Source organism: Sceloporus undulatus, chromosome 3 (assembly GCF_019175285.1).
Source record: "Sceloporus undulatus isolate JIND9_A2432 ecotype Alabama chromosome 3, SceUnd_v1.1, whole genome shotgun sequence".
Lineage (NCBI taxonomy): Eukaryota > Metazoa > Chordata > Lepidosauria > Squamata > Phrynosomatidae > Sceloporus > Sceloporus undulatus.
The window spans coordinates 160,848,683-160,865,109 of record NC_056524.1 but is presented as its reverse complement, the minus strand read 5'-3'; the positions used below and the strand labels follow the sequence as shown (position 1 = coordinate 160,865,109).

The 16,427-nt window shown below is 40.5% G+C and overlaps 1 protein-coding gene across 1 annotated transcript in view; it reads left to right on the top strand.

The window, feature by feature from the left end:
• The first annotated feature begins 1,779 nt into the window (after positions 1–1,779).
• The window catches only part of OPN4 (opsin 4), a 70,627-nt gene continuing 55,979 nt past the window's right edge, over positions 1,780–16,427 (top strand). Inside the window, exons 1-2 of the mRNA XM_042456000.1 lie at positions 1,780–1,834; positions 3,434–3,503. Coding sequence (XP_042311934.1) covers positions 3,450–3,503 — 54 coding nt within the window. The 5' untranslated portion in view covers positions 1,780–1,834; positions 3,434–3,449. The remainder of the gene's footprint in view (positions 1,835–3,433; positions 3,504–16,427) is intronic.

Below are 16,427 nucleotides of genomic sequence, written 5' to 3'. Positions count from 1 at the left end.
TGCTTAAGTGCACTGATAAGTAGTACAGAAATGTACTTGCTATTGTTTTTGCTATTGCTTTTGCTATTGCATTTTCATAGCTAAGAGAGGAATCAAACCCTGCTCTCCTAGAATCCTGCTCCAATACTCAAACCATTACACCCTTCTGGCTTCTTCAAGAGAACTAGGAAATGATTATGTCTGGAAATTTCCTATGACTATCTAACAGGTATTGCTAATATGTTTCCTGGCCATCCATGCAATCCTTGCTTACTTCTCCCCCCAGCTTATTTATGTTTTGCACAGCAAGGAGAGAAAAATCTTCTTTTGCCAACTTACCCTACTTCTGTTACAAACCATTTTGTGTTTGGAAATTGGCAGAAACCTCAACATGTCTGTCCATTTTGGTACCTGTTAAATTTCAAATTATGGAGGACAAAAGGAAAGTTGGAACCCAGTTTATCCATCTGCAGGAACAGTTGTATGGCCCTGAATGGAACAAAAGATCCATTTAGGAATATAATTTATTTTTCTGAAAGTACTTTGACAACACTGCCATGACAGTGGAAACTGTTAAAGACAGCATTTTTTTCCTCATTTTGAGGTAAAGGTAATATGACATCACCCATCAGATACTGAAATAATTGTTTTACAGAGATCTTGGTGATTGCTACATTTATCAATAATTAATGATTAATCGAGAGCCAGAATGGTGCAGTGGTTTGAGCGCTGGACTGTGACTCTGGAGGCCAGGGTTCAAATCCCCACGCAGACACAGAAACCGTCTGGTTGACCTTTGGCAAGTCACACTCCCTTGGCCTCAGAGGAAAACAAAGGCAAACAAACTGGAACAAACCTTGATAAGAAAACCCCATGGTTGGTTCACCTTAGCTTAGAAATGATTGCAAGACCCAGAACGACAGCAAAGCATCATTTACTATTTATGTTATCTGGCTTTTTAAAAAAAGTATATTGTGCACGATATGCAAAGCTATAATTAAGACTAACCACTAGAATGCATAAACACATTGTGCTTATATAAATATATACTGATTAGGGGGGAATGGGTGCTGCTGCCACTTGGTAGCCCCTTCTGGGTCTGGCAAAGCTGCTGCCTGGCTGAGAAAGGGAGGCAGTGGTGGCAGGGAAAGGAAAGGGGTCCATGGCCACTGTTGCACCCCATTAGTGAACTTTGTGGATTGCCTTGCCTTTATGCCTATTCACTGCCCTGCTCTGTGCTCCATGCTCCAGAAGGAAGTACAGGGCAGATAGAAGGAGACAAAGTAGGCAGCAGCGCCACATATCTTGGAAAAGTGTTACTGCTGCCCAGCAGCTACTTCTAGGCCTGGCAGAACTGCGGGCTGGTAAGGAGCAATGGAGGCAGGAAGAGGAGGAATCCATAGCTGCTCTTGTCACCAACATCACCTCCCTTTCCCAGCCTGGCCAACAGCTCCCCACCTTCACCAGCAATTGCAATTGCAGTGGGTGGAGGGCAAAGACTCCCTGCCTGGTGGAAGGGGTTGGTTGGTGGGTGTGCCAGGCAGCTTGGCCAGAAAAGAGAAGGTGGCGTGGCAGTCACAAGGGGAGAGAAGATGGCAAGTGCCCCTCCCTGCCCACTGCTCCTTCTTCCTCAGCCCCCTCCTCTCCCACTCTTTCCCTATGTGGTCTTTCTTGGCATGGCTGCCTGCCTGGGGGTGACAACATGAGTTACTGCACTGGGGTGACACCAACCCTAGTAAAGCCACTGTCATAGGGTCTCCATAAATCAAAGCTATCTTGATGGAAGATACCAACAACAAAAGGAGCATTTGCTTGTATTTTTTCACTGGCAGAAGAATTGCAGTAGGAGTAAATGGTTAGTAATGAGTAACAGATAACAATACCAAAATAGCACTTAACGGCTATGCAGAGTATTGAGTCAAGTGATAAGTGCCTTTTAAAAAGTAACATTCCAAGAACGGATTCCTCCCGATTGCTGGGAGTCTGACTCATCTCTTTCTTGCTACAAATCACTTAATTTTTTTTCTTTTTAATGTATTGGGGCCATTTTATTTTATTTTAAACAATATTTTTTACAATTCTATTCAAGCTGATGGAAGTGATCTTAACTGGGTTGGTCTTAGTAGCTGCCTTTCCCTCTCCCTTTTGAAAAATTGTGCTGCTTTTTAGTGTTTTCCTTATTTTTATTTGTCTCTGTATTGATGCTTTAATGCTATTACTGTTAGCAGCTGAGAAAAGGTAAGGTAGAAATGTTTTGAACAAACATAGACTGCCCCGTCCTGAAAAAAATAGGACAATTGTTCTATGAAGCCCAAAGACTGAAGACTTGATCAAAATATATTTTTTATCTCCCTGTATCCAGTTGTTACAAAAAATAAGCATATTCAATATTCTTTCTAAGGATGTTGTTTTCATTAGGAAGAGTGAACTGGCAGCAGATTTGGGATGCCACAGAGAAAGTTATTAGTTATTTGACTTACCATTATTAAATTTTTATTGCAGGATGCACTGTGGGATGTACCAAATAATATGGCTAGTTGGGGGGTATTATGTACCTTGATATGGATGGGAAAGCACCATGTGCTGCTATGCTTATGGACTCATGTCCATTTTTTTCCATCTTTGATATACAGTACTAACAGCACCAGCTTGTTGTTGTTGTTGTTGTTGTGTGCCTTCTAGTTGTTTCTGTTGATGCAAATGTGAGCGCGCAGAGTAAACTTGGAAGCCTTTGTGTGAAGATAATCAACCAGCAAGCTCTGGAGCATGCCAGGAAAACAGCTGCCAGATAAAAGGCACACCAATGCCTGGTTTATCTCCGAAGAGGCACTTTGTTTATTTGTTGCAAAGACACATGCGAAAACAATTACCAACACCATCCACCAACTACAAACACCACAAACTGTACAAACGGACATCTGGGTTTATATACACATTTACCATGCGTCCCCCTTGTCCAGCCTCTTCCTGTACAAGTTCCTGTGCATCTTGGAATATCTTCCTCCTTGCAAAGATGACACAGTATATTTACACAATACTACGTGCTTCTGGCACACATTATGACCTTGGACATCACTTGCTGGTTTGAGTCTCAGCTGCAGCCAATTCCAGGCTTCTGCAAAGTGAATAACCATTTCCATTATGTTACATCTGAACATTTTTCATACACTCTATACTTTCACAGTTTCCAGCTTATGGCAACTTTACGGAAAACCTACCATGGGGATTTCTTGGTAAGATTTATTCAGAGGAGGTTTGCCATTGCCTTCCCCTCAGGCTGCAAGAGTGTGATTTGTCCAGGGTCACCCAGTGGGTTTCATGGCTGAGCTGGGAATCGAACTCTGGTCTCCAGAGTTGTAGTCCAGTACTCAAACCAGTACACCATACTGGATCTTTAACAGCACCAGTACTATATCAGATTCCAACAGGATTTACTCTTGGTGTCTGAATACAGGACTGATCTTGAGGTGATGATCCCTGCTACTACATCCATTTTCCTCCCTGCCCTGGATGCAGTTCTAAAGGTAAGCTGAACTCGAGCCACTACCCCACTATCAGCTGCCCTACTTATGAAGTTGCAGGAGGGCTGAGTGAACACCTAATGATGTATCTATGTCGAATCGGAGGGCTCTTTCATGCTGCACAATTTTAGTACTATGATTCCACATTAAGTGTCATGGCAACATCATACCTTCCAGCATTTCATAGATGAAAACCAGGACAAGTGTGGCATGCGCTTAAGTTATTAATGAAGAAAAACAGACAAGCCATGAGAAGCTGCAATAGTTTGTTTTTGCTCTTCTTCCCCCTCCTAAGTGAGTACAAAACATTCTGAAATCAGTTTGCAGTAACTGAAGCAAGCAAGGACAAAGAGGGAAAGTGTTTGTTTGTTACCCACTTTGATCCTCAATTGGAAGAGGCGGGATAATAATAATAATAATAATAATAATAATAATAATAATAATAGTTATTATTATTATTATTATTATTATTATTATTATTATTATTATTATTATTATTAATTATTACTAAAGTGGGAGGTGGAAAATAGAGAAACCAAACATTTCAAAAGCAGCTGAGGGGGGAAAATTGAGATAACAGAGGAGTAATCTGGGACTGTCCCTGCAAATCCCAGACAGTTGGAGAGTATGCAACATGCTATACAATTATGAGTTTTGTAGTTTGGTGAGACACTAGAAGAGCTCTCTGAAAGAGAATTCTGCATACTGCATTCTAGGGAAAGCTCAGATTTCCATACAATGTTGCCACAGCAGTTAAAATGGAATTATAACACTATACTGTGTAGTGTGAAAGATCCTGACAGAGTGAGCAATATAATTTGAATGCCTGCCCATAGCATGTTTGAAATTATGCCCAAATGGATTAGATATTATGCCTTGGTGGGGAAGGAGAGGTGTGTGACAAATAGGAGGGCAGCTTCAGCTATATAAGCAGAGCAGAGCAGGTAGAGTACCAGTGAGCACAACTGCCTCAAGGCTTGTTGCTGTCTGAGGCAAAGGTGCTAATGACACCCACATATGCACCCAGTTCAAGGCACACAGCACAGCATACTACCACTTTACAAAACCAGCCCAGAAGGTATCAGTGCTAGCAGGTTTCAGTCTTGAATGGCTTACATAATCATCTCCAGAAGGACTAGAAAAATCTTGGACTTATATATATGTACTAGCAACCAAGGAAGATGTTATATTTCTTTGAAGTTAGATGTTGTTCTATGTTGCACATGATATTGCTCTGTATTCTTGAGACCCTAAAGCTATTACCTGAGGAGTTGATGTCAGTCTGATTAATGGCAGAGCCAACAATGAAGAAGGAAGAAGACTGAGGCCCAAGATTACTAGTAAAAAAGAAGGATGCTCAGATTGTTTAGTTGTTTTTCAGGAGGGAAGCAGGAACAGCCTACAGACCTCTGCTACTGTGAGCTTGGCCTTTTAGGTCCAAGAACTGGGACCTGCACTGGTTCTATGACACCTTGACCTCTGGTGTAACAGGAGTCAGAAGATGCTTAGGCTCAGAGTTTGGAAATATTCTTGCCTTTTTATTTCACTCATTGCAATAATTTGCTGTTGATTTTGCAGCAACATGAAAGCATCATGTTCCTCAATGTGTTACACACAGAAATCACTGAACAATAGCGACAACATTATTCTTCTCTGACTTAACAGGATTCTGAACAGCAAACAACAAAAGTAAAGAAAACTAAAAAATTAACCCCAGTGAAACCAGCAAGTTTGACACTGTGAGGATTTACCTCTACACACTCTAAAACCCAAGTCAATTGCTGCCATTCAAAAGTCTGTTTGCTGCTGCATCCTAGGAATTGAGTGTAATTGGCTCCCTGGCATTTACTATGTTGCAGAAATCACCATCAGTTTAATCCCGGAAGCAACAGTGGAGAAAAAGATAGGGCTTAATTTGTGCTTGGAATGAATTCTGGAATCTGTTCTGAAGGGCAATGTGCTCCTGCCTGAGCATATAGACAAATATCAGAGATGTAAAAGGTACCTCTGAATGCCTTTCTCTTATCGCTAGGTAAACATCAGAGCCAATAATGTGAATGAGCTGATAATAACTGGGGTGTCCCAGTTAGAGGATGTGTTCTCCTGGCATATTTTTATTTATTTATATACCATACATACATACATATCTGCCTGCCTGCCTGCCCATCTGTGTATCTGAAGTTTCTAGCAGAATCTTTTACCAGATGCTTATGCTAAAATTTAAATCTGATCAGAATAGTCAGATCTTTTCTGGGTCAACAGAATGATTGAAAAATACTTTGAAGCCAATAAAAAGTCATCTTTAAAACCAATTATGAAAACTAACAAAAAGGAAACTGTTCAACAGATCGGAATCGATTTAAATGTGCCCTTCAACTGGTTGGAGTGGGTCCATTTTGAATCAATTCATTTGTGAATGTGAACCACAAGTGGGTTATTGTAGAGGGAAAAATGCAGTCGGGGCAAATGTAGTGGGAACCATGCCCCACTGTCGAATCGATCCATCAGTTCGGATTGCAAACCAATTTATTTGTAAGAGGGAATGAAGTCACAGAAGAAAGGGACTATTACCCCTGCCTCCTGAGAAGAACATCTTGGCAAGGGAGAGGTCAGCCTCATCTTGACTATCAGCTGGAGGAGAAGTGGCTGCAGGAAGCTCTTTGCTGCTTGAGAGAGATCTTTTAAGAGCTTTAGAAATTTTTAACTCAGATCTAGTGTCCTCCTACCCATCCCTTTTCCTTTTATATCATGTATTTTAGATTGCATGCCTGGGGGGCAGGGAGTATCATTTTATAAATCATTATAAGCTGTTCAGTGAGCCCCCTTTTTGGCTGGAAAGCAAGATAAAAACCTTGAAATAAAAAAATGTATTTCAAGCATGTAGATCACACACACACACACACACACACACACCGTTCAGTCAGAAAGTTAGAAAAATGGAAAGTTGGAAAATCCAGGCAACAGTTCTTAATGTAACACAAATTTTATGCTAGGCAATGCATTGAAAATGAGATGCTTTCACAGTTCAGAAATAGTCCCTGGCAAGTATTAAAAAAACAACCTGCTGACCAAACCTTCCTGAAATGGCTGTAACACAGTTACATAATGTTGGTCTAGTAGTATAGGGGGAACATTGAGAAGCTTCTGGGGCCTACTAAGAATCTTCCAGCTTCTTGTCACTTCTGCAATGGGGGGGGGGTAAGGCTGAAAGGGCCAAGAAGATACAGTCCTTGCAAGCATTTAGTCTGCCTCCTAGATCTCTCAGGCTATTTGGTTCCAGTAACATGGAGTAGGGTGAGGTGAAGAGGCAATGGTCAAAGTAGAGATGGCAGGGATTTTTGGTGCCCACTGCTTCTTCTGTGTGCTAAATTTTCTTTACCAAAAGGTAGTGGCACCTGTGGCCCTCTAGACATCCTTGAGTTCCCAGCATGCATCACTATAGGCCAGGCTGGCTGGGGCTCATAGAAACCTGAGTCCAGCCAAGCAGGGAGGGCCACAGATTCAGCAGCTTAACTTTATTATGACCAAACAAAATGCCATATTGGTATAAGTGCTTTGATTTTTGCCACTAAAAAGTTCTGAGGCCGAAATACACTAAAGGCACCAGATCCAGTCTGATCTTGGAAGCTAAGTAGCATCAGTTTTGGTATATAGTTCTCTCCCTGTGTGTGTGCGCGCATGCATGCGCACATGCCTCTTCAAGTCACCTGTTGACTTATGGTGACCCCATCAATTTCATACGGTTTTCTTAGGCAAGGAACACTCAGTGATGGTTTTGCCAGTTCCTTCTTCTGAAATATAGCCTACAGCACCTGTTTTATATGTATTGGTGGTCTCCCATCTAAGTAATATCCAGAGCTGGGCCTGACAGGATCAGGTGCCTTTAGGGTATTTAGACCCATCAGTAATTGGATGGAAGACTGCCAATAAACACCAGTTACCGTAGGCTGTACTTCAGAGGAAGGAACTGACAAAACCATATCTGAGTATTCCTTGCCTAGGAACATCCTATGAAATTCATGGGGTCACCATAGGTTGACAGGTGATTTGAAGGAAGAGAAAGAGAGAGTTCTGGAGAATTTGACTGCTCAAACCTTTTTGTGGCATTTGGACTGTTATTTTGTGACATTTTGCATTATTGGCCAGCTATGACAATAGAATTTTGGATTCCTTCCTTCATGGACCAGCATGTATCTTTTTGCTAGCTGTTAGCTTTTGTACCAATATACTCACGTATTTAATTTTTTCCTGCTGGGGCTCTGTCTGTATCTGACTTACATAATCTTTGAGCACAGTGGATCACATGCAGCAAAACGCATTTCTTGAAATGTTCTGCACTCGTAATTAACACTGCAACATGTTCCGTGAGCATCTATTAAATAAATTATATCAAGAACTGGATAAAATGCATTTGAATTGATCCTGAGAGAGAAAAGAGAAAAAGCAAACAGTGCTTGGTCTTGTGAGGCAGAGGAACTCTATCAGGAGAAAAAGCTAGTAGGAAATAAAAGCAAATAGAAAAGAATTGATCTATTGTGTGACTCATAGGTTATCGAGCTGTGGTATAATAAAAAGATTCAGAGCCTGCCAAGTGAGTAATAATTTGTTCTATTAAATCATTTTAAGCAACCTTTCACAGATCATTTTTAAAAAATAGTACATTGAGGCACAAAATTTGCTCGGCTTCCACATGGAATTCATATTGTCTTGATTTTTATCCTTTTAGCAGCCTCTTAAAGCCTACGTATTTTTGGTAAATAAATACTAATTAACTTTAGAGTTTAAAAAAAATCACATTTTGGAGTACAAAATTCTGTTCATTATCCATTATTGTTTAAAGCAACATCCCCATCAATTCTCTTGTTAGGAAATGTGAGAGGTATAGTTTGAGCTTTCAAGCAGAATAATCAGTTGGAAAGACAGAAGCTGAACAACAACCCCTCCTATGCCTATAGAGTATCACACCACCAATTCGCTTGCAGGATAGAGATGGGATTTAAGAGTCATAAGCCGGATTTTATCGCACTGCTCCATAGCCAGGCAGTATGCAACCCATATGCAATCCATGCTTCTCTAGGCTTCTTGCACAGGTTTTCTAACATAGGATTTCCCCGTGTTTGAAAAACTGCACAAGAAGCTCAGAGAAGCATGGATTGCATACAGGCTGCATACAGCTCAGCTATGGGACAATGGGATAAAGTCCATCTTTGACTTTTAAATCACGCATCTATCCCACAGGCGAATTGCAGTACCATAATCTCCACAGAAAGACAATAAATTAACTTAGGGAGCGGTTGGGGTCAAAATATATAAAAGTAGCTTTACTTACGAATTACTTGTGCATAATCAAATATATAGTCTAATAGAAGAAAGAGAGGGATGACAAAATGGCTGCAGGTTAGGCTGATGCAGAAAGAAAGAGGGTGTGGAAAAGCAAGGAAACACAAAGTCTCCATAGATATATCCTGTGTTAAAACTCTTCAAGATTAACGTGGAAGTTATCATTTAGTGAGTACAGGCATGTAATGGTTACAGACTATACCATCTCCAGCACCACTTTCATTTATATACCCATTTGTAGAACTGCAGGAGAACCCAGAGAGTGTACTTTGCATGTATTATCCCACTGATGCTTAAGGTGATCAAAACAGTACGAAGAATGCAAGGAAGCATGACACAATAGAAACAGCAATTGACCTTCATGACTGATAGGATTGTCTGCAAGAAAGCAAATGTTTTGTAGGCCAGTCTGTCATTGCTGCAAGCTCTTGATCAAAGGGCATTTGCCAATGCAGGGGTGTGCAGCAATAGTGCAGATGCAAGAGAAGGAAAATGCTAGGATGAATTGCTCTATTTTTCCTGTTAAAGAGAAACACTTCTTCACCCTTCCCTAATGTTTGACTACAGAAAAGCATTGCTATAGTAATATTTTAGGACTGAGGTGGAGCCACTGTTTCAAATTAAGAGGTTAAGAGGTGATATGATCGCCCTGTTTAAATATTTGAAGGGATGTCATATTGAAGAGGGAGCAAGCTTGTTTTCTGCTGCTCCAGAGAACAGGACCCGGAACAATGGATGCAAGCTGCAGGAAAAGAGATTCCACCTGAACATTAGGAGGAACTTCTTGACAGTAAGGGCTGTTCGACAGTGGAATGCACTCCCTCGGAGGGTGATAGAGTCTCCTTCCTTGGAGGTCTTTAAACAGAGGCTGGATGGCCATCTGTCAGGGATGCTTTGATTTGGATTTCCTGCATGGCATGGGGTTGGACTGGATGGCTCTAGTGGTCTCTTCCAACTCTATGATTCTATGATTCTATGAAATTGTAGTTGATGGGATTTGTGTGTGCAATCTATTAATATTTCCCTTTGTTTGAATAAGTATCTTTAAAACTTCAGCCCCCCTGAATAGACATGAGAACCATTGAATTTAAAGTGACCGCTCTCTGAAAAGACACATTTCTTTAAAATTGCCTTTTAAAACTCTTTGGATGTTGAATTATTATTAATTTTATGGTTTTATTCGTTAGTGATGTTGTTGGGCCTCATAGAGTACTATCTTTCCCCTGTAAAGGCATGATAAAAATGCAATTAATAGCTAAATGAATATATGAGATACACTATAGATGGTATAACAAAGGTCTCTTCCTTTGTAGTCATTCATAATTGTGGAAAGTGTCTAGTGTGTGCAGAATGAGCTGGAATAGCAGATACAGTCAGCACCTAAGGCAGGAGCCTTAAATTTACTAGTGTAGCTCAGTTGAACAAAGCATACCTTATTTGTGAGTAAACATGCATTGCATTGCACCAGGAAAATCTATGGTAAGAGCTAAAAAGAGGAAAGAATTGGCATATGATTCAGGTGCAGAGCAATATCAGTGCTAAATGCACACAACAACAACAACAACAATAACAATTCCAGAGAGATAATGTCAAAAAGAACTTTACCTTTTCACTCTGTGCTAGATTTATTAAAGCAAATGATAGATGCTATCAACCTACATGTGAGATTAATTAAATGCTCCCTTTACAAATAATTGCAATAGAATTGCAATGCTTAAGTTAGCTTTCCTCTTCAGTTTGGGTCAGTGTACAATATTATTCAAAGGAGGTGGAGCTTGTTTTCTACTACTCCAGAGAACAGGACCTGGAACAATGGATGCAAGCTACAGGAAAAGAGATTCCACCTTAACATTAGGAGGAATTTCCTGACAGTAAGGGCTGTTCGACAGTGGAACATATTTCCTCAGAGTGTAGTGGAGTCTCCTTCTTTGGAGGTTTTTATATAGAGGCTGGATGGCCATTTGCCAGCGATGCTTTGATTTTGAGTTCCTGCATGGCAGGGGGTTGGACTAGATGGCCCTTGTGGTCTCTTACAACTCTACAATTCTATGATTCTAGGAGGTGTTTAAATCCTTCCTTCTAGTTGCACTGTGGTGTTGCAAACAAGGCTTCTTTTACAAGGCTTCTTCCAAGAATAGAAGGAAAAAGGGAACAGGACTGGCTTCAATGATCCTGAACCTGCTGTGCCTTTTTAGCTGGAGGAGCTCTGTTGTTCATGCACACTCCATTTCTTACAATGTTTCCCTTGTTCATTTCTATGGATAACCAACTCTAAGGCGGCAGTAAATCAGCTCCCTGTGGGCCAGATGGGGAATATCCATGGGCTAAAATATGTTCATAGGCTGGAGGTATGTCTCTCATTCTGTAAAGTCCAGAACTCAACTTCGGATGGGCAGCATATTCTAAAAGGAGCTCTGAGCCAGATCTCAGTTCTCTTTGATCAGCACCTCATCATGGGTCACACAATCCTCTGAAGTCCTGAACCTTTTAAGGATGGCAGTTGCTGATGGGCAATGTTGGACCTTCTGAAGTCTAGTTGCGCCTTCAGTAGCCGGATGTTCATTGCTGAGACAACAGATTCTTTCTAGTAGATCTGCTCCAGCTTCATAGTGTCTGCTGAGTGCTGTCCAGGGTCCTAAATGGTCATTTTGCTGTGCTCTTGCAAGCCCAAGGAAGGATTGACTTCACCTGTTCAGTTGTCCACTGTCCTTACCTTGCAGAAATGAACTTCTCATCTCACCCAGACATTGCACAGCTCTGCCTGAGCTCTAGTGTATGTCCATGAACTGGCTGTTTCTCACGATTCTGTCCTCCCTAACAACCAGGGCAGAGATGGATGATGTGGTTGTAAAAGCCTATTGGGTGGTTGGATTTCAAAGGAGGCAGATGCAGAATCAAGACTTGGTCAAAGATGTCAGATTCCGGAGGAGGTTTTTTGGATAAGATGAGAGCAAGACACAACACTCTGTGTGTCTACTCAATGCAATGAGCAAACTAGAGCGAGGCTCTCAGTTTTTAAAAGCTGTACCCAAGTGTGTCATGACTGATCTGTGAGGTCAACTGAAATTACAGTACTGAGGATAGAACATTGGTTCTTTCTCTGTGATTGGGAAATGCATCCTTAAAGCACACAGATCTTGTACACAGATCTACACGTTTTGTTTTGTTTTTAATTTTCCCTAACTAGAAGGCTATGGTTATATGGCTGCCTCATGCAGGACTTTTGACTAGCTTTTTATTAGCTATCACAAGGCTCATTATTCATGTGACTGAGCCCCAAGTACAGAAAGAAATAAAATTGGATACAATCTATTATTTACCTATGGTAAATTTGCTGGAACTGGGTGACTGACTATTTTATAGCATAAGAACTGGCAAGATGCAACATTTAACAGGCTTTCCCCCTCTTACTTTGCTGGAGACATTTATGTCAAAAACACATCCATAATTTAACTGAGATAAACTCTCTCATCTGAATATTCTGACAGTCCTGGGAAAGGTAAGAAAAATAAAATAGGGCATGGAGGTGGAGACAATTCTTTCCATCTGTCTCTTCAAAGCTATGAAAGTGTTCCTGTTTCCTTTGATTTAATACATTTCATTTGTCCAGTCAGTTCTGTTTATTTTACAGAAATGAAATTTAATGGCGTTCCAGAAAGTATATTATTATCCTGGCTTGATGAGAAATTGTGCCACTATTTAGTCTGTCTTTTTCTGAATTTGTATTTTCTCTCTTTCTGTCTCTGTGGACTTGTTTTTCCAACAAAAGGGACAGGGCCTTTCTCCTTCATAGACAACATTCAGTTGAAATGTTTAGTTGTGGGGAAAGAAGAGATTGACATTATAAATGAGGCACAATGTTCATTTCCCCCTCCCTCCTTCTCTCCTTTTTTTTTTGTTGGTATAAAGACCAGACTTTGAAGAAAACCTTTTATTTATCTGTGCCTGGGGTTTTGGCGATAACAACTGATGGATGTTACCAAAAAAGCTAAAGAACTGTACAGATCCCCTGTAAAACATGAGAAGCAAGGTAAACAAAATATTTGTAAAATAATCACTAATCCAATCCAAAGGTAAATCCACTCTGCTTCTGTAACTGTTAATTTCCAAGCAAGTACGCAAAGTGTGTAAGCTGGGAAGGAGCAACACACCTACTTTTAAAACAAAAGAGAATATGGGTTTTTGTTTTCCACAAAGTGCACAAAATGTTTGAAAAGGCTGAGCAAAGAAAAATAGAATAGTTCTACAATAAACAAGAGAATTAGTTTTCTCGATTATTATGCTCATCACATTCCAGAATTACAGTTTCTTCTTCGGGGGTTTTCTGTTCCCACAGATCTGCAACAATGTGCTTTTTCATTTCTTGCTCTGCGATATCACACATATAATAAATAATTTAGACACTTTGAGAACTGTTTCTCCATTTTTCTTTTTCTCTTTCCTCATGGCTACCAAGTGCCTTCCCTTTCTAAAGAACCAGGCAAAATTTCTAGGAATAAGCCTGGTTGGATACTAGTAAGAAGACAGCTGAACCTTGGGAAATTGAGATGAATCTATATTCACATCTTAGCCAAAGGGGTTTTCCCCTTAAAAACCATCACATGCCTCTTTCCTCCACAAGATCTGCCAGCTCCTCGGTTTGTTCATGTTTTCACTAAGGCTGTCAATTAAAAAAGTCTGGAAAATACTTAAAACCAGTGTTTCTTAAATTATCTGATATGGCGGTCCTGGTAGGCTCCTTCTCCCAAGGTGCCTTAGCACCATTTTTGTGTCTATCAGTTATAACAGTTTCTTTATTCCCTGGAAACTTTCTGCTCATGAGTTGCAGGTGGGTACCAGTCCAGTAAATGTCATGAAATTTTGTTCAATATTGGTGCTTTGCTTTCTTGCTTGGCTGCCCCCTGAAAGGTGGCAGGGCTAGCCAGATAACGGTTACACACATTAGAATCCATGTCTCTTGCTTCATCAGTATGGCAACTTATGAAAAGGAAGAAACTGAGATTTCCCCCTTGACTGGGCTTCAGTGAGATCACTGCAGACAGTCAAAGGGTGGTGCAACATTTCTGTAGAGATCAAGGGTTCTATCTGGTCCTGTCAAGACACTAACAGATGTAGTTAGTCTAAGTCTATGGTCCCTAAACTGTGCTCTTTATGGGATTTTGGATTTCAGTTCTCAGAAGCCTCAGCCATGTTGGTCAATAGTCTGGGATACTGGGAGCTGAAGTCCAAAATCCCAAAGAGCACAGTTTGGGGACCACTGGTCTAGGTGATCCCTACTGAGATGCAGAATGAATTGCTTTTGGATGCTCTGTCCATTAATTTGATTCCTGATCACTCTCAACTCCTTGTGCATTGGGCAGAGCAAACCCTCGTAAACCTACATGGAGGTCAGATTGGAAAGATGGCTGTTCTTGCTTATGGCGATGATGGATAATTTTTATGAAAACAGCATTTTTGCACCTTCTGTGATTTTTAAAGAAAAAAGCTCAGTAAAATACAAAGTCCTATGGCTTGATATGAAACAAAAACACACAAAAAAGAGGAAAGCATAGATGTGAGCAAGACAATCTCAACAGAACTAAGGGCCAAAACACACTGTAGAAATAATCCAGTTTTAGAATGTTTTAACTGTCCTGGCTCAGTGCTGGGGAATTCTGGGAACTGTAGTTTGTTTTGGCACTAGAGCTCTCTGGCAGAGAAGGCTAAATGTCTCATAAAACTACAATTTTCAGAATTCCCTAGTATTGAGCCAGAGCAGTTAAAGTGGCCTCAGACTGGATTATTTCTGCAGTATGTTTTGGCCCTAAGGCAGAGAGATCTGTACATCCTTATTTTAGGTTTAGGATTTTCCCCTGAGCCTTAAAAAAATATTTTCTAAATCCTGGGACTTCGCCAAGCCTCCCTTTTGTGCATGGATGGTGCCACATTGCTATATAGCAATGTCTGGCATTTGGAGCATTGATTTATTAGTACTACTGCTAGTGGTACTACTAGCAGTATGTCTGTATGGCTTCCTTAGTTGTCAAATGGCATTCATTAATTATTTGCTGGTGGCTTTATTGCAAAGATATTGCTGTTCTTGTTCTAAAAACACAGATCAAAGTAACCAGGATTCTGCCTAAGCAACATTTCATTTGTGAGATAACAGTGCTCTGAATGAAATAAATGGCTCTCTTGAGAATGATAATTATAGAAGAGATAATGTGCTACCAACTGTTCTTAACAAGACTGTGACCTCTCTTAGGAACCCTACAGATGCAAACCTCAAAACACAATTCCAGCCATTCCTATATTTCCTTAGAACTGGCCAGGGGGTCTCTCAATTTACATGCATTTGGGAACTACAGAAATGGGCAGTTTCTACCATGTATAGAATATTTAGCTGAATGTAGAAGAAATGTTATGTGTATTTATTTCCAAACAATTCAGGGACCCAAGAGATTTTCTGTTGCCCTTCACTTTTTTCCCTGTGACATCAAAGAAAGCCCTTTTCTGAAGCATCTTTCTTTATCCACTGTCCAGCTTTTCCTCTTTGCTACTTTGCACAGATGCTGTTTTGTTAATTAGTATCATAAAAAGATCATTTATCTCTTCTTCTGTTCTCTTCTATCAGGGGTATGGAAGGGGCTCTAATGCAGATCAGTAAGCTCCCAGGCAGCTGGGGGCTTCTATGGCAGCAATGCAGTGAGTCCACTCTTTGTTTTACACCAGATGTCAAAGGAGCTATTCAAGGAAGGAAACTTTATCCCTGTAAATAGGTTCAGCACTTTGGATAGTTCCCTCAAGGTCTAGGCTAAAACTCTAAGTAGATTCACTGCACCCATAATGTGGAAGCCACTAGTTGTCCTGAAGAAGCTCCTCTTTAGAGTTAGAGAGTGGTTTTCACAGTCTGTTAATGTGGTTTCAGAAGCAGATGCTTTTATTGTTCAGTCACAGAAATACAGGGCAGTAAGGGGGCGGCGGCATAGCAGTTTGAGTATTGGACTACAACTCTGGAGACCAGGGTTCGATTCCCAGCTTGGCCATGAAACCCACTGGGTGACCTTAGGCAAGTCGCATGCTTCCAGCCTCAAGAGGAGGCAATGGCATACCTCCTATAAACAAATCTTGCCAAGAAAACTCCATGATAGGTTCACCTTATTTTCACCATAAGTCATAATGGATTTGAATGAGACCTTTTTTTTTTACCCAAAGCAGGGTGTTGCTGATACCTATTCAAAACACACTACCTCACATGAACATATTTTGCTGGCACTGAGTATTTAGGTATTGTGGAAAACCCTCTGTTCTGCACCAACAAACATTCCTGTGGACATGAAGCCATTTTTATATTGCCACAATACACCCAAATTGTCATGGCAACCCAAAAATATCCCAGATTAAAGTACTTAATGAAATGTCCTTGGTTGTTTCTAAAAAATATATCTGCATGAAACTTAAGTACTTTAAAAAAGCTCTCAGTGTAAAATGTGGCATCTTTGGGAAGGTTTTGTTCCCTCTCTAGGTGAATCGGAGCTTCAGTATTTTGGGAATTCTTATGATGCTAAAAATGGTTTTATAAGTCTCTTTGGTTCCCTCTTATGCATT